Here is a 27,058-nt window from a genome sequence, read left to right on the forward strand (position 1 = left end):
ACTAGCCGAAACGTTGGTAAATAAATAGCCTATGCTTAAGAAAGTGTGCAGTTGTTCTCCTTCAACTCTAGTTTTTTCCCTCAACTTGCACCTCCATAAGTATTATAGCATTCCTCCAGCTCAAACAGTAAAACAAATGTGTAAATGTAGATTTATAATATTGGATTATTATATAAGTTAATTGTTTTTTTTCCATTTTGATCAAGAAAGAAAATGACTTGCCTTGAAGAAAATGAAGCCTATTTTTAGACAGTGTTATTGAAGTATCGAGATACGTTTTTATTTTTAATTTTTATATTTTTTATAGTTTTTTTTAATGTCTATATAGTTTTTATTATTTTTATTTTAGTTTTAGTTCTTTTAGTGTATCAAGTTAAACTAAATGAGAAATGTTGCCTTAACTAAAGATTTTTACATTTTTTATTTCAAATTTCTATCTATCTATCTATCTATCTACATTCACACGCACACATAATTATGTACGGAAGAGGATTAGGGCCAAGCAATAATAAAAAAATAAAACCATCTCGAGATTAAAGTTATTAAATTACGAGAAAAAAACTCGCTAAATTTCGAGAAAAATTCGAGATAAAATGTTGAGAATAAACTCGTTAAATTACGAGAAAAAGGTCAAGATAAAATGTTGAGAATAAAGTCATTAAATTACGAGAAAAAACTCGTTAAATTTCGAGAAAAAAGTCGAGATAAAATGTTGAGAATAAAGTATTTTTTCTCATAATTTAATGACTTTATTCTCATAATTTAATGACTTTATTCTCAACATTTTATCTCGACTTTTTTTCTCGAAATTTAACGACTTTTTTCTCATAATTTAACGAATTTGTTCTAGTAATTTAACAACTTTTTTCTCGTAATTTAATGACTTTATTCTCAACATTTTATCTCGACTTTTTTCTTGAAATTTAACGAGTTTTTTTCTCGTAATTTAACAAGTTTATTCTCAACATTTTATCTCGACTTTTTTCTCGAAATTTAACGACATTTTTCTCATAATTTAACAAATTTGTTCTCGTAATTAAACATTTTTCTCGTAATTTAATGAGTTTATTCTCAACATTTTATTTCGACTTTTTTCTCGAAATTTAACACGTTTTTTCTCAAAATTTAACAACTTTAATCTGGAGATGGTTTTATTTTTTTATTATTGCTTGGCTTGGCCCTAATCCTCTTCCGTAATTATGCAAATCAATATTTTGATTATATATTTTTTCCAATCACGTTTTACCAAATCCACACCACGTTAATCTTAATAAATACTATTAATTTTGTATTTAATCAATTGTAAGTAATATATAATTGTTAAGGAAAGCTGGAAATGAAAAACACCTTAAATCCAGGAGTGCATAATTATTAAGCAGGTTTTCTTTTATAGTTAAAATGGGCCCAAAAAGAGATTTAAATCAGACTGAAAAGCAAAAAAATATTATATGCTCATGAGAAGGATGCAATATTAATGCAATACTAGAAATTGCGAAATTAAGGTGTGACCAATGGACAGCAAAACACTCAGCAGGGTTCAGCAGGGTCATACAAAAACAGGCCAAGAAAGAAAGACACTGCAAAAAAAGAAAAAAAAGAAAAAGGAATTAAGGTGAAGAATTAGGTGTGAAACCATCAGGAACCCTTTAGTCTCCAGCACCACCATATATATAGACACATATCAGGGTTGATAAAGCCCCACAGATGTCTGACTCTCACTATCTATATGGCTGTTCTCACACTTCTCTATTTCACCTGAGGAAACAGTTTTGTCTGCTTGTGTAGTTAACTATAAATTACTTAATTTAATTTAAATTAATTTAGGGAGTAAGACAAGATCTCTTGAATAGTTCTCTACTTGTCAAGTGAGTTCCTAACATGGGCCCCTCCCGTGAGCGCTGCTGACACCCACACAGAAAGTGAATTACAGAGAAGATGGATTGTTTCTCAGTCACTTTCAAGTGCTTTGTTACGTGACTGCAGTGATACCGTCCACTCAAGTGCTGCTTTTGTTGTTTCGATCTGCTGTGATTTTAAGCTGTTGGGGATGGAAAAATGCACGAATTTGTGCAGCAGCTGCTGAGATGTTACATAAGTGAGGTGTGCATGAGTGGCCTGAGGTTTACAGCTCGACACGCTGAACCTCTTCTGGGCACATTCTGACTTCTGTCACATTTCGGCAAGTCTGGCACTGACTGTTACTACAGGACCGAATACAAAGAGGCCTTGAAGTAAAGTAAAAAAAAAAACTTTCCGATTTCATTCGAGCTGGATAGGCGTGTAAAGGATTGAATAATGCAGCACGTCAGTTACTCACAAACACACAAGTACCTGCACTTCTCTTTAAGTAGCTAATTGCTTTGTACTTTTTGAGTCATCTAAGAGGATCTCATAAAAATGTCATATTCCACAAACCACAATTTAACTTTCTTTTTTTTTTTTTTTTTTTAAGAAAATAATTTTCTTTCTATTTTTAGGACCATTAAGATTTTTTTTGCATTGGCACTATTTTCTAAGCAATTTTTTATTTTAATTTGGTGATGAAGATTTTTTGAAATACCTATTTTTAGGAACATTAAGTTTCTTTTTGAACATTAAGATTTTATATTTTCATGATAATTATATTCATAGTTTACTCACTGTTATTTGGGGGAAATTATGTTGTATATCAGTGTTATTTTAGTATTATTTATATACTATTATAGATTTTTATACATTTTTTGAATTGGCTTTTATTTTCATTTTCATTTTAGTTTAATGTTTAATGCTTTTGTCTTTTTTTTTTCTTTTTTTTAAATACTATTTATGTGTATTTTTAGTTCAGTTTTAGTTTTTATTTATTTCCATTTATTTCAGCTTTATTTATTTTTTATTTTTTTAGTGCTTAAAGCAACATCTAAAATTTTCGTTTGGTTTTAGTTTACATTTTTCATGTAATATTTATTTTTTATTTCAATTCACAAAAATGTTTTGGATAGCTTTAGTTCAAATAATAATTTGGAGGTTAAATGCACTTAATTGCTATATATATCTATTATATAATAGATATACAGTACAGTTCAAAAGTTTGGAACCACTAAGATTTTTAATGTTTTTAAAAGAAGTTTCGTCTGCTCACCAAGGCTACATTTATTTAATTAAAAATACAGTAAAAAACAGTAATATTGTGAAATATGATTACAATTTAACATAACTGTACTATTTAAATATATTTGACAAAGTAATTTATTCCTGTGATGCAAAGCTGAATTTTCAGCATCGTTACTCCAGTCTTCAGTGTCACATGATCCTTCAGAAATCATTCTAATATGCTGATTTGCTGCTCAAAAAACATTTATGATTATTTTCAATGGATTATTTTCAGGATTCCTTGATGAATAGAAAGTTCAAAAGAACAGCATTTAGCAAAAGTTTGGGGTCAGTAAGAATTTTTATTTTTATTTTTTTTAAAAGAAATTAAAGAAATGAATGCTTTTATTCAGCAAGGATGCATTAAATCAATCAAAAGTGGCAGTAAAGACATTTATAATGTTACAAAAGATTAGATTTCAGATAAACACTGTTCTTTTGAACTTTCTATTCATCAAATAATCCTGAAAAAAAATTGTACACAAATATTTTGTACAATTGTACACATTAAATGTTTCTTGAGCAGCAGATCAGCATATTAGAATGATTTCTGAAGGATCATGTGACACTGAAGACTGGAGTAACGATGCTGAAAATTCAGCTTTGCATCACAGGAATAAATTACTTTGTCAAATATATTCAAATAGAAAACAGTTATTTTAAATTGTAATAATATTTCACAATATTACTGTTTTTACTGTATTTTTAATTAAATAAATGTAGCCTTGGTGAGCAGACGAAACTTCTTTTAAAAACATTAAAAATCTTAGTGGTTCCAAACTTTTGGACTGTACTGTATATATAGATATATATAGCAATTAAGTGTATTTAACCTCCAAATTCGCATTACTGTAACAGAATATATGTATGTATATATATATATATATATATATACATATATATTCACAATTAAATCAAATTACTGGCTTCATTTGTATTTGTATATGTATCGTTATTTTATGCATTTCTATGTTCATTTTGTACTGTATATTTGAAATGGTCGGTGACTTCACTCATGTATGTAACTTTGTTTTCAGAAGTGTGTGTGTGTGTGTGTGTAGGATCCCTCCCTGCCTTCAGGGAAGTCAGAGGGGGAGGGTAACGCTCACTGATCTCTCGCAAAATGGAGTGAAGCAGCGTCACGCCCAGTGAAACATGCCTGCTGTGGGCCGAGTGGGAGGAGAGGGAAACACTGCCAGCAGAGGAGGGAGGGAGGGAGTGGCCGGCCGAGGGAAGGAGAAACTAAAAAGACGTGTTGGGTCAGTCACACCTGACAGCTCTCCAAACACACACCGCACAAAGCAGGAAGAGTGTCCCGACGAAAAGAGAAAACCAGCAGCTACCGAAAGAGAAAACCAGAGGAAGAGAAATGAGGGACGCCGTGAAGAAAGGAAACAGAGAGAAGAGAACTATGGGTAAGAGTTGCCTTGTTCTGATTCATTCCTGTCTCCTCCCTCTCTGAACTTCTTCCTGATGTTTTACTCATTGTCCTGGTGTTTGGGATCAAGCTTTCTTTTTGTGCGAAATGATTCATGCATACAGTTAGAAAAATGAAATAATGCAAGCAACGTGAGACTCGTGATCAAAAACATGAAGTTTATGGTGCTGCGCTTTAGAATGAAACTTTCTCTCGTTGCAAAACAAACACCAGCCTTCACCTTTGACCTCCTGATATGTGTGTCCTCCCACTTCTCGTGGCTGTCTACTCATTCACTTCTGTCGTGCTTTCACTCACAAACACATGTGTTTAAAACTAAAGAATCTCATCTGTGAGATTCCTCATGGCATCGGGTCAGAGCTCACACTCGCTGACATTCCTGTCTTTCATCAGGAGCGTTACTCTCAGGGCAAACGAATCTAACTTGACATGAACGCGTCACTCTCCAGGCACTCGTTGAGTGATGTGGTGGTGTTCATCATAACTTTTTGTGCTCCTTTACCCAACTTCTCATGTTATAATCAACACTTGTGCCCTAATGTATCCCCTAAACTTTTCAAATCATTCCTTGGTGTAGTGGATAATATCTGGGGTGGCAACTGAAAGGCTGTAGGTTTGAATCCCGCACGGGTTTATCTTATTTTTAGTTTAAATATAGTAAAAAAGTTTAACAGAGCTTACAATTACTACACATTAATTACTGTATTGTTTTTTACTTTTTTTTTTTCTTCAAGAAAATGAAGCCTATTTTTAAATTAAGACCATTAAGTTTTTTGCATTGCAACACTATTTTCATGACAATTATAAGCACAATTTTATACTTACTAAAATTGTAAAATTGTTACGTTTTTATATATATATTTATGCATGTTATATATGTTATTTTTCCACATTACAGTAACATATATATAAATATACAGAGCTGGGTAGTAACGTATTACATTTAATCTGGATTACGTAATCAGATTCCAAAAAATGAAGTACTTGTAATTAGAGTAAACTACTTTTTAAAATACTCAGACTAGTTACTTTTTTATGGATTACATGATTACATATTACTTACACAGTATCAGTAAGTTGTTCACAATTCATTGATTCTCCTAATTTTTCATTTTTTTAATGTTTATATATATATTTTTTTATAATAAACCTGTCGCTTATATACGTTTGTGATTCTTTTAGTTTTTCCGGCGGTGAAGGGGAAATATAGATGAAATACAGATGAATATATATATAATATATAAATGAATAAATAATAATATAATAATAATAATATATGAAATGTAGATTAAATATTTGGTGTAGCAGTGATATTGCTGTAAATTTGCATGTTTTTCAATATTAGATTTTGTGATGTTGCTGTTTACTTTTAATTTACTTAATTTTAAGTATGTTTTAAAATCATAAGATGTGATTTTGTTTTATTCAGTGTTACTATCAGCAAACACTTACAGGTACATTAGTGTTAGTATTTTGAAGTATTACCTGTCCATACATTGCACTTTAAAAAGAATCTGTTGAGGCTCTTGTTGGTGAATAGAATATATTTTTTGGAAGTACAAGATTATCCTACAATATATGTGACATCAAATAAGGGTTAGTACAAAAGTAATCTAAATGTAATCCAAAAGTAGTCCGATTACGTTACCAAAAACATGTAATCTAAGAGATTATATTACTGATTACAAATTTTGTCATGTAATTTGTAATCAGTAACTGATTACAATTCATAAGTAATCTACCCAGCTCTGTATGTATATATATATATATATATATATATATACAATAGTGTTGTCAAAATTAACGCGTTAATGCATGCAATTATTTTTTTCAGTTTAATAGCGTTAAAATTATTTAATGCAATTAACGCAGTATCCGTTTTTCCGTCATAAACGCTTTTAAACCATTCAAGCGGCACAAGACAAATGCTGTCTGTGAATGTCGTGTTTGTGTGACACACAACTCGCGTGCACACAGACGCGCGCAGGTATCGAGTTCTTTTTCGCATTTGAACAAACAATAACACAGAATTATGCCCGTTTTGTCGTCGAGTATCCTCATAGGAGCAGTCTTAAATGAACTTAAAGAGTTGTGAGAAAATGTTCGGCAGCGGCAGCTCTTAAAGTGACAGCAGCCTAATAAACCAGTTGCTGATGTCTGTCATTAATGTTAATCAAAGAACAAAGGTAAGAGCTAAAATGTTTGATAAACAAAATGATTGTGTAGAACTTTACAATGGATGTTCCAGTTCTGCGGAAACGTCCTGATCAAGATGCCTAGTTATTAGAAGTGACAGGCCTATACAGACTTTGTGCTGAGTCGAAATTCTCATCATTCATAAAATTGCACACATGCCCCAACCATACTGTTTATTAAATATTTTTGATTAATTTATGGATAATGGTAAAAGTGCACACCCAGTTCCATTTAACACATTTTACCATGAATGCATTCCTTCGTAACCACAGATCAAACGTTGGCTTAAAAAAGGTTAAGCTTTGTGTTTACCGTGACCTATAAAGTACATGTGACCCATAGCTTGAACAATAGTTTTTGTGCCGTAGAAGAACGATGATGCATCTCATCCTGAAGGCCGCCGTGACACGATCAATCTGTTTGTTGTGTTTAATGTTTAATGCGAGTGAGTTTCCAGCTCCGAGTTCATCTGGAGTTTTTCTTCATAATGTCCAGACGAGTCTCAGATAAAGTGTGCTGTATTAGTACTAGTAATAGCCACTCATCCAGTGCTTGTTATCTGCTCACACTAGCCAGGGGGAAGTTTGGAAGATGTCTGGACAAGCTCATGGCGTATCAAGCTGAGTCTTGCTGTTATTAGAGATTTTAGACTTGCCTACAAATCCAACAAAAGAGACTCAAAGCTTTGACTCTTTGAATGGATCTGATCTTTTTAAAAGTACTATGACTGTACCATATCAGATAGAAATACTGTGGTACTGTTTGATATACAGACACGTGACTGAATTTGTTTCTCATGATCCTAAGAAAATAAATGCTTGAAATTAGTTTTGTAGAAAAATCTGTTGATAAATCTGTAGATGAATTTTGACTATGTATGAATTTCTTCAAAAAACTTTTGAACAATTATTCTTGGTTTATTTATTTCAGTATAAATAACTAAACTAGTTTTTATATTGACATTTTATTTTTATTTTAACCCTAATGGCATTTTCTTTCCAATTTGTTTACTAAAAAATCTAACAATAATTAAATCAAGAAAAGAAAAAAGAAAAACTGAAGCTGAAAAATAAAAACAGAAACACATCTTGTGATTTTTATTAATTATTATTATTATTTTAAACAATTTAGCTTTCCAAGTAATTGCATCTTGTTTTAAGGATGTTTCGATATTTTTACAGGAAGATAAATCAACCTTATTTTATTTTATTTTATTTTATTTTATTTTATTTTATTTTATTTTATTTTATTTTATTTTATTTTATTTTATTTTATATATTTAAGAATTAATTAATAATTAAAAAAAAATAATAATATTATAAACAAATAACAAATGTATTAATATTATTACAATTATTACTTAAAAATAATGATTAGATATTTTTACAGGAAGATAAATCAAGTTTTTATTTTATTTTATTTAAAAATGTAATAATTCAAATAAAAAAAAATTATATATTTAAAATTTTTATATTTATTTATTAATAACATATATTTAAAAATAATGATAATTAGATATTTTTACAGGAAGATAAATCAATTTATTTTATTTTATTTTATTTTATTATTTCATTTAATATATTTAAGAATGAATTGATAATTCAAAAATAAAAAAATAAAAATAATATTATAAACAAATAACAAAGGTATTAATATTATTAAAATTATTACTTAAAAATAATGATTAGATATTTTTACAGGAAGATAAATCAAGCTTTTATTTAATTTAATTTAAAAATGTTGTAAATTCAAAATAAATAAAATGTATATATGTAAATTTTTTATATTTATTTATTAAATAAATTATTTAAAAATAATGATAATTAGATATTTTTACAGGAAAATAAATCAGTTTATTTTATTTTATTTTATTGTATTGTATTATGAATATTTAAGTCCAGACTTCACGGGTACTGTATACAATGGTATTAAATGATAACTTTATGAAATTATCAAATAATCTTGTACCATTGTATTTATATGGTGCATCAAGGTACTTTTAAATAAAATAGTGGTATTTTGATGGTGCATATCCACAAAACATTGTACTGCAATGGCAGCATGTCTAAAAAACACGGTAGTACCATGGAGCTCTTGAGTTAGTGCACTCTAGCATGGAAAACCTTTATTGTTCTTTCTTCAGTTTCTTTCATGGCATTTGGACAGATTTCCTAACTCTCTTATGTAACTCTTGTTTTGGCTTGAAGCACATTTTTGAGCTCAAAGTGAAGAATGCTTTACCCCCCTTTACTCTGCAGATGTCTCATGTTCAGAGAATGGGAGAAAAGCGACTGTAAGCAAAAAAGACGATGACGGGTCATTTCCTGTGAAGGTTCAGGGTGCAGGTGTCGAGCCCTTTGAGCTGCAGGTGAGCTTTCATCATCAACGCTAGTCAAATATACGTCCGTGAATAAAGTGGGTTTTGGGGTGGTGTAACCTCGAATTTAGTAGTCTAGATTGTGTTGATCAGCAATGCAAATATTTTCAAATATGTCTGCCAACAGAACATCAAAAGATGCAAAGCACTTGTCATGCAGCTTAAATGTTTGCTGATGTTTTGAATGTTTTCTCTGCAGGTTCATGGATTCTGGCTGGTCCAGGATGCCATCATGACCGTACTGGGCAGGGAGGAGGTGGCACCTCGCACATCGATCGCTCTGGCCCTTTCAGGTGTGACCCTTGACCTCATGAGTGAGCTCCAGGACGTCAAGGGCTTCAAAGCTGGAGTCACTCTCCGTTTAGTGGAAGGTAAACTGCATTTTATTAATATTATATTAATATTTATTCATACTATTTATTCATATTTTGAATTTGATTTTTTAAATTTTTTTATTTTTTCAGTTTTATTTTTATTTTAGGTTTTATATATAGCTCTAATTTATTTATTATTTAGTTTAGTAATTTTTATACTTCAAATTATTTCAGTTAGTTGCCAAGGGAGCATTTCTAATTTTCTTTCAAGTTTAAGATTTTCATCTAATATTCATATTTTAGTTCATTTCAGCTTTATTTCAATTACCAAAAATGTTTAATAGTTTTACTTTACAGTTAGTTAACAATAACAACACTGATCCAGTATCTAGCTTATCCAGTGATCATAAACCACTGGAAAGCTGGTCAAAAACTGTGGGAACTAGGGGTGTAACGGTTCAAATTACTCATGGTTCGGTTTTTGTCACAGTTTCGGTATGGTTCGGCATGTGCTATGTTCAGGAAAAAAAGGACTACTGTCAAAAAAATAAAGAAAATAAGAACAAGTAATCAAACTACAAGCAACAGCGCAAATAAATAGCATAGAGCAAAGATACAAATAAAATAAACCGTGCTTTTCAAGTTTGTCAGGTAGGTCTAACATTATTTCAGGTACAGAAATTGAATAAAGTAATCAAATCTAAAATAACATTTGTTATTTGACTGTGTAAATTAAAGATTGCAGACGTTACAGAAGTTATTTAATCAAGAGCAGTGAGTGATTTCCTTGTCTTTTGTTTTTTGATTAACATTAAAAACACAGAGAGCAGGAATATTAGGCTGCTGTCACTTTAAGACATAATGAATCCAGCACACTGATACTGTACGTTCACTTAAGACGTAACCGACTATGTCTGCTAGGATACTCACCAAGACAGGTATGATGACATAATTTTTGTGTGAATTTGTCCGTTCGATTTGAAAGAGAACTCAATATTTGAAGCGAATGAAAACTCGCGCACTGTGAGAAGATGTGTGTGCGCGAGTATGACCAGCTGGTACCTGGTTTATTGTGAGTCCAAGGTTGTCTACAAGTCTAGCCTGGACCAGCTAGAAACCAGCTACCATGTTCCAAAGCACAGCAGCCAGTTGAGCTGATTTAAGCGAGAATTTCCACAGGGATCAGTGGGGGATTTTACTATACTGGTTTTGCAACTTCTTGATTTCATTGCAAACCGTTTGATGGCACACTAATGAAACCTTTCTCAGAGCCAAGTGAGTCACATGGCACTCATTATGAGTAGTGTGGGAAAGTAGAGGATTGAATAGATGATTTTTATTGCTCATTGGAAAAATCGTAGTCTTACAAGATCAGACGCATTGAAATTCAGCAGATCAATGGAGCTGTGGTAAAGGCCTGATTTTGGTGTAATAAAGTAAGCTTTGTGTGCATGTTATAGAGCCGTACTCCCCTCGGTCGGCACAGGCTCACCTGGCACGTGTGCAAGAGATGTTAAAAGCTGCCAGACCCCAAGATGCCTTGATGGAGGGCCGGTCACCCATTGTATTGAACACACTCACCCAAACGCATGGTAGATCTTCTTTTCTTGTGTTACTTCTTTGTGCACGAATGCTCTCATGAAGTACATAAAAGTGCTTGCATTCTGTACTGCTTCTAAATAATTAAAAATGCATTCATTATTGTTATGCCCATGTCAATGAGACTCTCGAATTGTGTGTATTAGAAGCCCCTCCCGCTCTGCACTCAAAGAACAGACGAGCCAATAGTAAGACAGAGCAGTCTGCTGAAGCCCCGCCCCCTCCTGCCTACATTCTGCCTGGAGTTTCAGAACTTCCTCCTTTGACGACCCTGCTGCCCACCAACACACCCAGCGAAGTGCGTCAAATAACACACAAATAAACCTTGTTTGGCATTTGAGTTTTTCACTCTTATAATAAATGCAACTAACTGATTCTTTTATAGGCTCCCAGTTACCTGCTCGACCTGTCACTCAGCTGCTGGAACCCTCCTCCTGGTTTCCGGAAACTGCAGGGTGACTTCCTGTACATCAGTGTCCACACTCTGGAGGGCAAACAGTGTGACATCACTTCCTGCCCACGTGGGTTTTACCTGAACAGGTAAGACTCTGTGTTATGACTATGTTTGTATAGTTGCATGCTACCATACTACTTTTTTTTTTTTTTTTTTTTTTTTTTTGCATTAGAATTGGAAGCAAAATCCATTATTTCTTGATCTCACTGCCAAAAGTTACATTTTACACAAAACCTATAATAAAAAAGCAAAAAAAGAAAAAAAAAAAACAGTCAGGATGAAATAAACAATGTAGCAGCATAAAGGTCATGTGACAAAAATGTAGTATACTACTGTAAAAAATGTTGATCATTGCATTTTGCATATTGTTTCGAATACGATTTGCAAAATATAGTAGACACTACACAATATATACTATATTTTGCATAAAGTCCATTTTTAATGTCATTAAACTCGTTAAATTTCAAGAAAAAAAATCGAGATAAAATGTTGAGAATAAAGTCATTAAATTACGAGAAAAAAGTCATTAAATTATGAGAACAAATTCGTAATTTAATGACTTTTTTCTCCTAATTTAATGACTTTATTCTCATAATTTAATACGTTTATTCTCAACATTTTATCTCGACTTTTTTCTCGAAATTTTACTTCATTTTTCTCATAATTTAACGAATTTGTTCTCGTAATTTTACGACTTTTTTCTCGTAATTTAATGACTTTATTCTCAACATTTTATCTCGACTTTTTTCTTGAAATTTAACGAGTTTTTTCTAATAATTTAACGAGTTTATTCTCAACATTTTATCTCAACTTTTTTCTCGAAATTTAACAAGTTTTTTCTCAAAATTTAACTTTAATCTCGAGATGGTTTTATTTTTTTATTATTGCTTGGCCCTAATCCTCTTCCGTAAACATTACCACAGACACAAATATAATATATAATATCTAAACCAAGCTGTATTTTTGTATCAGGTCAACCCTCGATGTGTTTGACCCTCGTCCTGCTCAGTCTACTCCAGTGTGCCACTGTCTGACCGACCTGCTGTCCCACATCAGCCCACAGTTCAAACACAACCTCGGCGCACTGCGGCACAGGTGACCCTCAGACACTCTCACAGCACTCACATGTACTTTAGAGCAGTTCACTGAGCGTCTCTGTCCATTCAGGCCCTCTCTGCCGGCTGAAGAGACGCTGTCCACTCCGTACCGCACACTCAGCTGGCTGGGCGTCTCCTCGCTTCACGCGCACAAATCCAGCTTCAGCTGCCGGCTGGGCCTGGACCAGGACCTCAACGCGCAGGTACACACACACACCTGTCCTACACTCACATGTTTCAGTGCAGCTCTATATTAATATGACTGTGCATCAGTGCGAATAGCAGTAAAAAAACTGTAGTAATGAAATTAATATAGTATGAAATGAAATAAAATGAATTATTATCTATTTAAAAAGAGAATAAATTAATTAAAACAATTCATTTTATTATATTAACATACATTAATATCAGCAATTTTACTTGTAATGAGAATTTTTGTTGGAAATTTGCTTAATTGTCGTGAAAAAAAAAATCACAATGCAAAAAAAAAACAATCTTAATGATGTACAAAATATGTTTGATGTACAAAATATTCTTTTGATTCTGGAGTGAAGTATTGGAGTGTTTTCATGTGATTTACTCAAAAACAGTAGTAATGAAAATAATATAAAATGTAATATTATTTAATAGTAATTATTATATTTTTTAAATATTAACTTATAACACAGAATAAAGAAAATAAATAAAATTAAATAAAATAGTATTAATATTATTTAATACTAATTAATATAAATTCATCTTTAAAAATATAATAAAATCAAGTAAATAAAATGAAATAAAATATAAGGTTACACTTTATTTTAATGTGTCCCTGTAACAGTGTAATTATACATGTAAGTACATATTAATATTAGTATAAATTAATATTTAAAAAGATAATAAATAAAATAAGTAAATAAGTTATATTAACATGTAGAAATAAGATAAAGACTTTATATAATTATATAATTTGTAATGGTTTTATTTTGGATAGGGAAGCATGGGATAATGGCACAAAGGCTTTCCTAAGTTTTTATATCTTGTATCTTGGTATTTGTCACGGTGAAGCAGATATTGTTCCTCAGTCTCACCTTCACTTGACTCTCTCTCTCTGTTCTCCTTGTGCTTTTGTCCCCCTGTCTGTCTGTGTGTGTCATGTTCACGTGTTTCTCTGTGTGTTTTAGGCTCCTGACTGGAATAAGGAGCTTCAAGCAGCCAGAGATCTTCCTCAGAGAAGTCTGGAGGAGAGACTTCAGAGAGACAGAGCATTACTGCAGGTCTGAGCACACTTTTACCTAGATATCCATGTGACGGCATAGAACAGGCTTCTACTGTTTCCATATAACGCTAATTATTATTACTACAGACTAAGCCAAACCAAACCTTAGCTCTACCTACAAAACGTCTTGTATTACTTTATTTATGAATAATTTTTACCTCTTTGAATTTCTCCAAAGGGATGTTTTTTGCTATTTTGTCCCCAAAGTATAAATAAATATAAAATATTAAAAGTATAATTCACCCCAAAATGAAAATGATCCCATAATTTACTCACCCTCATCGAGATTTTGAAGCCCAAAAAAGCACATCCATCCATCAATAAAAAGTAATCCATATGACTCCAATGGGTTAAAAAAGGCCTTCTGAAGTGAAGCAATGTTTTTTTGTAAGAAAAATAACCTTATTTATAACTTAAAAATTCTCGTTTTAGACTTCTAATTTGTGACTGGCGTTTTGTTTTGCTCTATCCTCTGCGCTCCTGCGTTAGTCAGTATGTCATGCGTCAGGTCAAAGATTACGCTTCCGCTGGAATCGACACGTGTATGGAAGCCAGTGAGTTTAAAAAGTTATAAATATGGATATTTTTCTTATAGAAATCCATCGCTTCACTTCAGAAGGCCTTTATTAACTCCCTGGAGTCATATGGATTACTTTTATGATGGATGGATGTGCTTTTTTGGTCTTCAAAATATCAGTTATATCAGAATTAACTCCCATTATAAAGCTTGGACGAGCCAGAATATTTTTTAATATAACTCCGATTGTGTTTGACTGAAAGAAGAAAGTCATATACACCTAGGATGGCTTGAGGTTGAGTAAATTATAGGATGATTTTCATTTTTGGGTGAACTATCCCTTTAACTACTGTACATTTATCAGTAGCGTGTTTTTTTTCAGCAAACATCCACATCACTGTTTGTCCGTCACAATGTGTTGAACATGATCATAAATTAAAAGTTCCTTTTAGTGAATCAGTTTAGTTCAGTTCAATAAATCAGTTCAGAAAACTGATTCAACAATTAGTCACTTAAAGGGTTAGTTCACCCAAAAATGAAAATGATGTCATTAATGACTCACCCTCATGTCGTTCCAAACCCGTAAGACCTCCGTTCATCTTCGGGACACAGTTTAAGATATTTTAGATTTAGTCCGAGAGCTTTCTGTCCCTCCATTGAAAATGTATGTACGGTAGACTGTCCATGTCCAGAAAGGTAATAAAAACATCATCAAAGTAGTCCATGTGACATCAGTGGGTTAGTTAGAAGTTTCTGAAGCATTGAAAATACATTTTGGTCCAAAAATAACAAAAACTACGACTTTATTCAGCATTGTCTTCTCTTCCAGAATCCTTTCCTTTGAATTAATTCCATTGAATCCTTTCATCTGTCGGCATTGGTAATGGACTTTTACGTCGTTGTTTTTGGCGATTAGGACATCCGCGACATGCACACTTACGCACCATTTTAAAAAATATAGCAATACCAAAATGCAAACAATGTAGAATAGCTTGAATACAGCGTGCGTCTCCCTCAGACTGTAAACGAAGCTCAGGCACACCGGATAACAAGCGTCACTGCGGAGTCGTGAACCACACTCTGGAGCAGAAGGGGGCGGTAATGCACCAATAAGCTGGATGCCAACCGCCGTAAAACAGGAAAGAAGAAGAAGAAGAAGAAGCAGCGGAGTCGTGAACGCGGATTGACAAGAGACCCGGAAGAGAATACAATGCTGAATAAAGTCGTAGTTTTTGTTATTTTTGGACCAAAATGTATTTTAGATGCTTCAAAATGTCGCGGATGTCCTAATCGCCAAAAACAACCACGGCGACGTAAAAGTGCATTACCAACGCCGACAGATGAAAGGATTCAATGGAATCAATTCAATGGAAAGGATTCCGGAAGAGAAGACAATGCTGAATAAAGTCGTAGTTTTTGTTATTTTTGGACCAAAATGTATTTTCGATGCTTCAGAAACTTCTAACTAACCCACTGATGTCACATGGACTACTTTGATGATGTTTTTATTACCTTTCTGGACATGGACAGTACACCGTACATACATTTTCAATGGAGGGACAGAAAGCTCTCGGACTAAATGTAAAATATCTTAAACTGTGTTCTGAAGATGAACGGAGGTCTTACGGGTTTGGAACGACATGAGGGTGAGTCATTAATGACACCATTTTCATTTTTGGATGAACTAACCCTTTAATATTTCTTAAATATTTAAAATATTTTATTATTTTATTGCATTTTTTTGCATTGCATTGCTTTGAAAACCATAGTTTCCAAGCAGCTTTTACACCACTTCTTAACTTTCATTGTCTGTTCCTGCAGGTGAACAGCGCTTTTGTGTGGGCTGTTGCTCAGGCAGCAGAGAAGGTGATCGATGGTTTTGTCGACCCAATCAACGGTTCTCACGAGGACCCGGCGTTCTTATGCGGCGGGGTGTTCATGAGTATGCCGACGCACAGAGAGGAGTGGCTGGTAGGAGAACGAGGTCACAGAGCCGCTCAGCGCCTCGAGCTGCGGTGTGTTCAGGCTTACAGCGACCTGAGCGGAGACCTCCAAAACCTGCACACCATCCCCACCGCGCTGGCCGACTATCGCGGCGTCCGGCTTTCTGCGCAGGGCCTGGCACCTGGTCTTCAGGGCCCCGAGCAGGCTGAGGTTCCCAATGGCCTTTTATACGGCTTCAGCACAGGACCACTGGAAAATCCATCCAGACGGAAACTCCTAGAGCTGCTGGCTCAGGCGGCAAAGGCTCTTTCTCTGCAAAGACATGCGGTTCTGGGGCCGTCCGGGCATCAGTTGCCCCTCTTCACCTCTGTAGATGCTCAGGGGATACTGGGGGCCGATGGTCGGTATTACCTGCTGGATGTGTATCGTACTATGCCTGCTGATGCCAACTTCCAAGTGGAAGACGGAGAAGAAGGAAAAGAAACAGAACACAAGGAAGGCAGTTTTCCCAGATGTCACCCTCACGTTTTGTGTCGTTTACGGCCGGAGCTAGTGAAGGCGTTCATTCAACACAAGTGAGTTTTGACAGGTTTCCAAAGCCTACCATTGGTCAATCAAACAGATTTCAAATTCACACCATTGGTTGAGTGTGTTGCGATTGCTGATATTTATATGGCTAAAAAGATGATGGACAAAATGCATAGAAATATCAGTTGTCACTCAGTTTTCCAATAATATTTTAAAGGCTTAGTTTTAAGATAAATCTCTTTAATGCATTGCAATACAATGATAATTGAGAGACGAACAAATAAACGTTCCTCAAAAGCCTGATGATCATATTTGATACTCACATTTTAACATGACTTTTCTAAAATGTAAAGGATAATCAAGTTGCTTCAGTCCAGTAACTTCATTTTAAATTATTACTAACAATATAAAAATTATTCTTAAATTTACCTTATAAAACAAGTTTTCCACACAATCGTATACAAAAGTTTGCATGTTAAACTAGGATAGGAGAAAGTTTTTAAACATCTTTTAACTTGCACACTTCTCATTTAAATGTACAGACGGTTTACAAAAGGTTTGTTTATTTGTGTACATCCTTATGAGCACAATTTGTCTTCGTATTTCAGACATGCTCAGTTCACGCAGCGAGTGAAGGCTTACATGGAGGAGAACGGAGGAGTGGAAGAGTGTATGAAAGCTGGTGAGAACAAAAAGAAGTGTTCATTTTCTGTCATGGGATGTCGGACTAGGTGTCTGGTATAAGTCTGTTTCAGAGGAATGATTGTATGTGTGTATTTGTGTTTTGTCAGGTGACTCTCGAAACATAGATGCAGTAAGAAGAGCTTGCAAAGATGTGGGATCCATCAGTGACATCATCTTTGAGATGCGTTTCAACCCTAATATCTTCTCCCCAGGTCAGGAAAAGCTTAAAGTCAGAAAAATTGGCAACACTTTAGTTTAGTGTCCAATTAGTATCTTATTAGTATGCATATTACTAGGATATTGGCTGTTTATTAGTACTTATAAAGCACATATTAATGCCTTATTCTGCATGACCATATTCTTCATCCCTTAATCCTACCTAAACTTAACAACTACCTTACTAATTATTAATAAGCAGTAATTAGGAGTTTATTGAAGCAAACGTCATAGTTAAAAGTAAGAATTGGATGCTAATCTAAACTGTGATAGAAAAATGTATATGCACTAAAACAAACTACATAAAAGCTCTGTTCCAAAACCTAGTGAGTTTCTTTGCTATATATTGTCTATTTAGGTGGTATCCAATGAAGTGGGGCCTAATAAGTGACTAGTTTTGAATGCTCATGTGAAGCACATGGGAGACGACATGTTTCTATGCTAATGCCATCAAACACATGTTATATTGGGTGAAATATACAACTATTTTATACGTTCTGGATTCGACTTTTCCATTTAGGATACATAAGATGCTGCCTTAGAATTAGGCTAAAACATCTCTTAAAAGCCATAATATTAAAACAGACTTGACACTGTAATATAGCCATATTTGTCTTGAACAGAAATCATCCATCTTTACAGCTAAACATAATAACTTTTGAAACTAGAAATTTAGTCAGAGACCTTAAATATTGTTTTCTCTCTCTTTGGGTAGGCGTGCAGTTTCCCAGCTCGGAGAGTGATGCCGTGGAGCTACAGAAGAGATTACTGAAGGAAGCAGCATCTTTCATCATTAATGACCAAATACCAGCATTTGTGAGTGTATTTTGCAGTTTTTATACACTACTGTTCAAAAGATTTGGGTTACGTAAGATTTTTAAAGAAATACTTTTATTCATCAAGGATGCATTAAATGTACCAAAACTGACAGTAAAGACATTTACGTTAGAAAGGGTTTCTATTTCAAATAAATGCTGTTCTTTTGAACTTTGTATTCATCAAAGAATCAAGGAACAAAAATGTATCATGGTTTCCACAATAATATGAAGCAGCACAACTGTTTTCAACATCGATAATAATCAGAAATGTTTCTTGAGCAGCAAATCCTCATATTAAAATGATTTCTGAAGGATCATGTGACACTGAAGACTGGAGTAATGATGCTGAAAATTCAGCTTTGATCACAGGAATAAATTGCATTTTAAAATAAATTTAAATAGGAAACAGTTATTTAAAATTGTAATAATATTTCTCAAAATTACTGTTTTTACTAATAAATACAACCTTGATGAACATAAGAGACTTCTTTCTCAAATCTTATTTATTCCAAACTTTGATGTGTTTTCATATTTGTTATTATTTTAGCAATGACACAATGTAATTGAGCATGGGAATCTGTTCATTCCAAATTCATATTCATTCATTACATTTTAATATATATTACAATAGAAAACATTTATTTTAAACTGTAATAATATTTCACAATATTACAGTTTTTTCTTTATTTTTGATCAAATAAATGCAGCCTTGGTGAGCAGAAGAGACTTCTTTCAAAACATAAAAAAATCTAAGCGACATACAGTGCATATGTGTGAGAGAAACCGTGCACTGAAGTATCAACATGCACTTTCAGATGAACGACTGCATTCATGGCACTGACATACCGATGGATGGCACTTCTTTACGACAAGCCCTCCATCAGAAAGGCATAAACCTCCGCTATCTAGGTCAGCTGATCTTGTCCATCAGACAATCAGATCTCAAACATCAACTGAGACACATAACGGTGAGAAAATGATTTTACAATCAATTATACCTGGGTAGATTTTAAATTTAAGATTGTAACTTTGCTAATCATATCTTACCATCTCTCTCAGAGGTTGGCGTTTGCAGAGATTGTGGTGCGCTGTGCCCAGCGGTTCTTCAGTGGCTACATTCAGGTATTTCATTTTGCTTAGTCAAGTCAAATTTATTTATATAGCGCTTTTCGCATTACACATTGTTTCAAAGCAGCTTTACATGATGTTAATCTTTATAATATCCTAATATTTCCATGCTTTATAGTCGTATTTAGCAGATTAGAGGTGGGCGATAATATAGTTTACATTTTACGATGATAAAAGCAATGAATCAGTTGAGATTTGCTATATAGCATACATCCCCCTATGCAACTATACTGTATGTATGTGAATAAAGTTATGCATATCCAATTTTATATATAGAGCTTGGTTTTGTTTAATCTACTTAATGAGTAAAAAAACATAAAATTGTGTCTGTTGTGTTGCTCAGGGAGTGGAGACGTCTAACCTGTCTGCAGCAGCGAGTCATTTCCTCTGCTGCTTATTGGTGCCTCACTTCAGTTCAGCATCAAACGGGGAGGAGTCTAAGAAGCGCTCCAGGAGGCGTGGCCGTGGAGGGGGAGGGGCTGCCGACAGCACGACTTGGACCGCACTCAGCGGGAATGAACTGTGGAGTCAGATCTGTCAAGATGCTCAAGAAACATACAGACTTAAAGAAGGACTAGGGTGAGCGAAGGTCATTTACTCTTCTCCAAATGTTTTAACCCTTTCATGTAACTTCATAAAGTCAGTTTTTTTGTATGCAGGTCAAATGTGGACCATCTAGTAGAGCAGTACGGACTCCAGAAGATGTCCTTGTTGAGAGAGATGTGCCTGAAGACTGGCATTCAGGTACTGCGTTGAACAGAGCAATGGTTAAATTTGAAAGAGCATACTAATATTTCTGCAATATGTTTGGTGGCTAAGGTTTGTCATGATTGCGTAATTGTAATCATTGGCGTTCTTATTATTATTCTTCTGTTTCCGCTCTGGCAGCCCATAGAACCACTTGCGGGAAAGTTATGAAATTTGGCACACTGATAAAGGACAGTTTCAACATTAACTACAGCAAATTTGGCGTCTCTAGATAAAACTCTCTAGTGCCGTCCAAAGTTTCACTTATGTTTATGCTAATAACTTTTGAACCATGAGGGTTAGAAACAATTTTTTTCTCGGATTCCTCGACTCAATAAGATCCGATTGCACCCTATGACATCATTTTCCATCATGAAACTTTTCCCGCCAAATTTTCCCGCCAAAAAAACTTTTTTGAACTCCCCTAGACGGTTGCTCCAATTTTCATGAAAATCAAATCAGATCATCTCCAGACTATGCTGGCAAAAAGTTATAAAACAAAAGCTTTTTGATAAACCCAACCATTCTTGAATAACGCGCAAACAAATTAGAAGAAGAACATGCCAAATTGGACGCGAGGCTATATCTCTGCATGCTGACCACATGTCATCACAAGCATGACCCGAGGCTACATGCTCGATTTGGCACAGCGCCACCTACTGGTCTGGAGATAGCAAAATTGCCAATTTTTGCTTATAACATCCGAACAGTTTGGCCAAAAATTATAAAACTGGTCTTTTTAGATTCAGGGCAGCATGCCGAGTTGAATGATATCTACTTTTACCATATCGGCCATTTTGCATTTTGTAGCAAAATGCTGTATTTTTTGAACACATTAGCGTATCATTACGAAACTCGGTATGGGTCATCAGCACGATACCCTGAAGGAGCTTGAGAAGTTTCGAGACAGCGCCACCTAGTGGTGAAATCAAATATTCATATGCTCATAAATTTTGATGTGTTTGACTTATTTTCATGGGAGTCATTTCCTTAGATTCCTGATTCCTTGCCGAGTCCAACAATCTGAATTGATAGCTTGTCTGCCATGCTTATGTCATAGAAAAACCCTTACATTTTGTGAATGTCCTGCAGCTCCGCCTCAGAGAATACATTCTTGACAACCGTAACAAAGCGCCCATCTCTCCGGACGACGTGCTCAACATTCTGCCCGTCGTCAAGCACATAACCATGACAACCACCGACGCCACACGGATGTTCAAGATGGCTCAGAACAGTCTTCAGAAGGGTATTTATTGACCAATGTGCAGTAATTGAGTCATGTGTGAGCAGCCCCTCTTGACTGACGTTGTGTTCTCCCCGTAGGGTTACTGGAGCAGGCGTATGAACAGCTGAAAGAAGCGGCGTACCTCTTCGGTCGCATATGTGATGACCTCCACCCTGAAGCCTGCCAATGTCTTAGTCTGCTGGCAAAAGTGGCCTATGTGCAGGGCCATCCTGCTGAGGTACGATTGTGTGTACTATCTATGGTGTGCTCTTGCTGCCCAGTGGCTTTCAGGACAGCTTTTTTTATAATAGGACTTTTTAGGTGATGGCAAATTAAGGCACAACTAGCTCATATTCAAGTTAACCAAGTGAATATTTAGAGAATTTAGTGAATAAAAAACATCATAGAAAAATTATTTAAACACTGCAAAAAAAAAAAAAAAAAAAAAAAATCTGTATTTTTGTCTTGTTTTCCAGTTTACTTGAAGCAAAAATACTTAAAGGTGCCCTCAAATGAAAAATTGAATTTATCTTGGCATAGTTAAATAACAAGAGTTCAGTACATGGAAATGACATACAGTGAGTCTCAAACTCCATTGTTTCCTCCTTTTTATATAAATCTTATTTGTTTAAAAGACCTCCGAAGAACAGGCGAATCTCAACGTAACACCGACTGTTACGTAACAGTCGGGGTGTACGCCCCCAATATTTGCATATGCCAGCCCACGTTTCCAACATTATAAAAGGCATTAGACAAGGGCAGCCAGTATTACCGTCTGGATGTGCACAACCAAATCATCAGACTAGGTAAGCAAGCAAGAACAACAGCGAAAAATGGCAGATGGAGCGATAACTGACATGATCCATGATAACATGATATTTTTAGTGATATTTGTAAATTGTCTTTCTAAATGTTTCGTTAGCATGTTGCTAATGTACTGTTAAATGTGGTTAAAGTTACCATCGGTTATTACTGTATTCACGGAGACAAGAGAGCCGTCGCTATTTTCATTTTTAAACGCTTGCAGTCTGTATAATGCATAAACACAACTTCTTCTTTTATAAATCTCTCCAACAGTGTAGCATTACCCGTTAGCCACGGAGCACTATCAAACTCATTCAAAATCAGAAGTAAACAATATAACAGTATACAATACTCACATAATCCGACGCATGCATGCCGCATGCATGACGAACACTTTGTAAAGATCCATTTTGAGGGTTATATTAGCTGTGTAAACTTTAAGGCACTGTTTAAGGCAAGTGCGAGCTCTGTGGGCGGAGAGCACAGGATTTAAAGGGGCCGCAGCATAAAATCGGTGAGTTTATAATGATGCCCCAAAATAGGCAGTTAAAAAAATTAATTAAAAAAAATCTATGGGGTATTTTGTGCTGAAACTTCACAGACACATTCAGGGGACACCTTAGACTTATATTACATATTTTAAAAACATAATCTAGGGCACCTTTAAGATATTAAGTGAGTTTATGCTTAAAACAAAACAGCAACAAAAATCTGCCAATGTGAACTGAATTCAAAGGAAAAAAGATTATTTTTCTGACCCAACTGCCAGAAATTTTTTCATGTTTTAAGCAAAAACATGAAAAACCCCGCATTCTGGGGGGTAAAATCTGCATTTTTGGCGGGGTTTCTCTGGTAAAATTCACATTTCATGGGCTTGGGGTCACCTCAACCTGCGGACATGAAAAACGCAGGTAGCCCAATTCCATGGAAACCATGGACTTGGCAACACTGACTCCTAGTGTAGTAGTGCATGAATTTGGTTATTTTGTCATTCATCATCATAGTCTAAAGCCCCTCCCCCTCCTCTATGTAATTAAAGTCTTTTTGGCTTTCAGTATGAATATGTTAGCCTTACTATTATCTATAAGCTAGTGTGCTCAAAAACAATGTGTATTTAGAAGATATAAGCATTCAAAACTCACTTACACCAATATGGATCAGTGATTTTGATGACATCACACTGCACTTCAGCTTCTCATCAGATTTTCTGTCCAATCAAATGCTTTCTAGAATCTGAAACATCCCGCCCCCTACATTATAAATAGAAGCTGAAGCTGCGGCTAAAACCGGTCACTTGTTCACACATTTACTATTTTTGATGTGGTGAATGTCACATAGTGCACTATATAGGGGATAGGGAACTGTTTAAATATGCTTACCATAGTAGAAAAAATAAATACTATGGCAGTCAGTGGGGAATCAATTACATTTCATGTGGCTCAAGGCGGCAGGTTTGAATGGGTGAATTATTTCATTAACATGTTGAACACACCTGAAACTGTCAGTGTTTGCTGATCTCTCTCACTTTGTCTCTTTTGTCCCCTGCAGGCTCGTAGCGTGCAGCTGAGGGTCGTGGTCATCAGCGAAAGGGTTCTGGGCTTCGATCATCCCGACACCATTCAGCAATACGTGAGTCACGTTCTCACAAAACCAAAACAGACCTTTTTTTTAAATTGCATGGATCATCATCATCTAATGCAATTATTTCTTTTGTTCCAGGTGTCGTTGTCAGTGTATCTGTTCGCTGGAGGCGAAACCGCCCTGGCACAGCGCTGCCTGTATCGTGCCAAAGTTCTTCTGTTGACGGTTCATGGAGGAGATCATCCTTACACTGCAGTCATAGATGTAAACATCATCAAGCATAATCAAGTTATCACAGATCCCAAAAAGAAGTATTGGTTTGAATGATCTGTTTCTCCCTCAGGCTTCTCTGGGATTGGTTCTTCAGGGAGAAAAATCATTACAGTATCTACAGAGCGCACTGAAACTCAACAGCTCCTTCAGAGGAGACATAGACCTGACAACAGCTCTGATGTAAGACAAGAAGCTTTACTTGTAAAAACAGATGGAGTTGTATAGTAATCATGCAATGACCTGCTCATGCTCAGATACCACAAGCTCTAAGGCTCTGTTCCAAACCCCAGCGAGCTGCTTATATATGCAAATGTTAAGCATAATTGGGCTGTTCCAAACTTATACAACCTTCTAAGGTATCTTTAAGTGACTGCCTAATTACATACTCAGGTGGCTCATTAGGGTTTGGATCAGAGCCTAATCAAACTTAAAGGATTAGTCCACTTTTTTCCTGATAATTTACTCACCCCCATGTCATCCAAGATGTCCATGTCTTTTTTTCGTCAGTCGAAAAGAAATTAAGGTTTTTAATGAAAACATTCCAGGATTATTCTCCTTATAGTGGACTTCAGTGGACTCCAAACGGTTGAAGGTCAAAATTACAGTTTCAGTGCAGCTTCAAAGGGCTTTAAATTATACCAGACAAGGAATAAGGGTCTTATCTAGCGAAACGATTGGTCATTTTCTTTAAAAAAATACAACTGTATGTGCTTTATAAACACAAATGATCGTCTTGCACGTGCTTCTGCTATGTCCTACGCCTTCCCTATTCTCATTTTTGATTGTTTCGCAGTCACCATATGCTGGCTCAGAGACTGTGTTTGACTGGCGACTACAGAGGAGGCATGAATCATGAAAAGGAAGCTTACAGCATCTTCCAGAACAAGGTAAGATTTTGTGTTTCTGAGTTGAGTTTTTGCTTTGAAAATGCGATTGTGTTCTGAGTGTGCTTGTGTGGTGCAACAGTGGGGTGAAGATCATCCTCAAACCAAATGCAGCTCTGACTTCCTGAGGAACATTACCCAGCAGGCTGTGCGTGTAGAACGGTCAATTCGTCAGGGAGGCGTGGAGCTTTCTGAAACACCGCCTGAGGTAAGCTCAGCTCGAAACTGCTGTCTAATAGAGCCAACATGTGAAGACTTGAATTTGTTTTGTTAAACATGAGATCTGTTTCTCTACTGCAGGGTTTGGTTCCCTCTCAGGACACAACGCTGGAGCAGCTCGCTCTGGTCAATGGCATACTGAAGACTTCATACAGGTAAAGAGACTTTAGGATTGCACTACTTGGTTGAAATTCACAAAAACATGACACCTTAGGAGTATTTGTTGTTCTGTGTTTAATTGATGTTTTAAAACAGAAACAGGTGCATTAATGACAACTGAGAATAATGAGAAGTACAAAGAATCTGTAAAGCAAAATATGTATTTTAGGGCTGTCAAACGATTAATCGCATCCAAAATAAAAGTTTGTTTTTATGTAACATATATGTGTGTACTGTGTATAATTATTATGTATATTTAAACACACACACTCATACATGTATATATTTAAGAAATATTTGCATGTATATACTGTAAAAATGTATATTTCTATTATTATATATAAATATCAATATTTGATATATAAATATAACACATTTTGGATGCAATTAATCATTTGACAGCACTAATATATATATATATATATATATTATAATTATTCTCAGTTGTATTTTTCATTAGATTCTCATTAATGCACCTAAAAAGCATCAGTTAAAGACAGAACAATGAATACTACCATCATATGTTTAGTATTAATATTTATTTCTGCTTAACATAATATTATGTGTTGTGTTATCATATTGGTAGTGGGGGTTATTACTATTACTACTTAACTTTTAACTTCTGAAAATTTGTGAATGATGTGCATTCAATTTCCAAAATAATTTTTCAGTTCCGATTCTGAATATGATGCATTTTTAGTTCATGGAAACATAGCTGAATGCTTTTATTGTTGTTGCTTAAGCACAAAAATGATGGAGTTCAAAGAGAAGCTGAAAGAGAGGAAAGCAGCAGAAGAGGCTGAAAAGATGAAACTGGAGAACTCTGAATCGACCAATGAGAACGAAGCTTCAGAACTACCAACCAATAGCGGAGAGGTTACTGAGGAGGCCACATCCAATGGGGAACAGAAGCAAGAGGCCACAGACGGAAATGCAGAAGGTCAGCCAGTGGAAACAGACGCTTCTGAGAAACCAGACCACTCAAACATGAACGGCCAGATCGAGTCTCACCTGCATAACGGAGACTGCGCTTCAAAAATGGAATGTGAGGAGGAGGAACACCAATCAAACATCACCAATGGTGTCCCGACTGAGAGCCAATCAAAATCAAGTAGTATTATGACATCAGTAAGTGAAGCACAGTCAGAATCAGCAGTGGTAAATGGGAATGAGTGTGTTGTGAATGAAGGTAAACAGGCTGAGACAGAGTGAGACCTTACTGCAGCTCAGATGTTCAGTGAGATATGAAGAGATAAATCTCAGTGTTTGATACTCGACTGTACAACTATCCCAATTCAGTGTCTTTACTAATAAACCATAAGGGGAAGTGTGGAGACAAGATGATGCCAAAAGAGTCTGTCTTGAAGTCAATACAATGTTTGACTAAATAAAGTTTCATTTTTTGTGTGTGAACATGTTATGCATCAAGCTTTCTTCATTTTGTAGTTTTCGCCATCGCTGTCTTGGTG

General features: G+C 35.0%; 1 protein-coding gene across 1 annotated transcript; it reads left to right on the forward strand.

Moving 5' to 3' along the window:
* The first annotated feature begins 4,325 nt into the window (after nt 1-4,325).
* On the forward strand, nt 4,326-27,002 carry si:ch211-166a6.5 (clustered mitochondria protein homolog). Its single transcript, XM_048209339.1, has 26 exons — nt 4,326-4,544; nt 9,022-9,131; nt 9,340-9,511; nt 10,915-11,046; nt 11,200-11,351; nt 11,439-11,593; nt 12,480-12,602; nt 12,675-12,807; nt 13,768-13,860; nt 16,201-16,898; nt 17,460-17,533; nt 17,643-17,747; nt 18,467-18,567; nt 19,385-19,537; nt 19,629-19,691; nt 20,041-20,276; nt 20,357-20,441; nt 21,537-21,690; nt 21,768-21,907; nt 24,022-24,102; nt 24,193-24,318; nt 24,398-24,507; nt 25,121-25,214; nt 25,294-25,419; nt 25,512-25,585; nt 26,333-27,002. The coding sequence occupies exons 1-26, from the start codon at nt 4,499-4,501 to the stop codon at nt 26,799-26,801; spliced, it is 4,005 nt and encodes a 1,334-aa protein (XP_048065296.1). The 5' UTR covers nt 4,326-4,498; the 3' UTR covers nt 26,802-27,002.
* The last annotated feature ends 56 nt before the right edge of the window (nt 27,003-27,058 follow it).

This window comes from Megalobrama amblycephala, linkage group LG12 (genome assembly GCF_018812025.1).
Source record: "Megalobrama amblycephala isolate DHTTF-2021 linkage group LG12, ASM1881202v1, whole genome shotgun sequence".
Lineage (NCBI taxonomy): Eukaryota > Metazoa > Chordata > Actinopteri > Cypriniformes > Xenocyprididae > Megalobrama > Megalobrama amblycephala.

Bases quoted from the DNA above. Each gene is read 5' to 3' on its own strand.
- si:ch211-166a6.5 (XM_048209339.1), top strand. From the start codon at position 4,499: ATGAGGGACGCCGTGAAGAAAGGAAACAGAGAGAAGAGAACTATGG. The intron at 12,603-12,674 runs GTGACCCTCAGA...CTGTCCATTCAG, and splicing joins CTCGGCGCACTGCGGCACAG to GCCCTCTCTGCCGGCTGAAG. The intron at 19,692-20,040 runs GTATTTCATTTT...TGTGTTGCTCAG, and splicing joins TCTTCAGTGGCTACATTCAG to GGAGTGGAGACGTCTAACCT.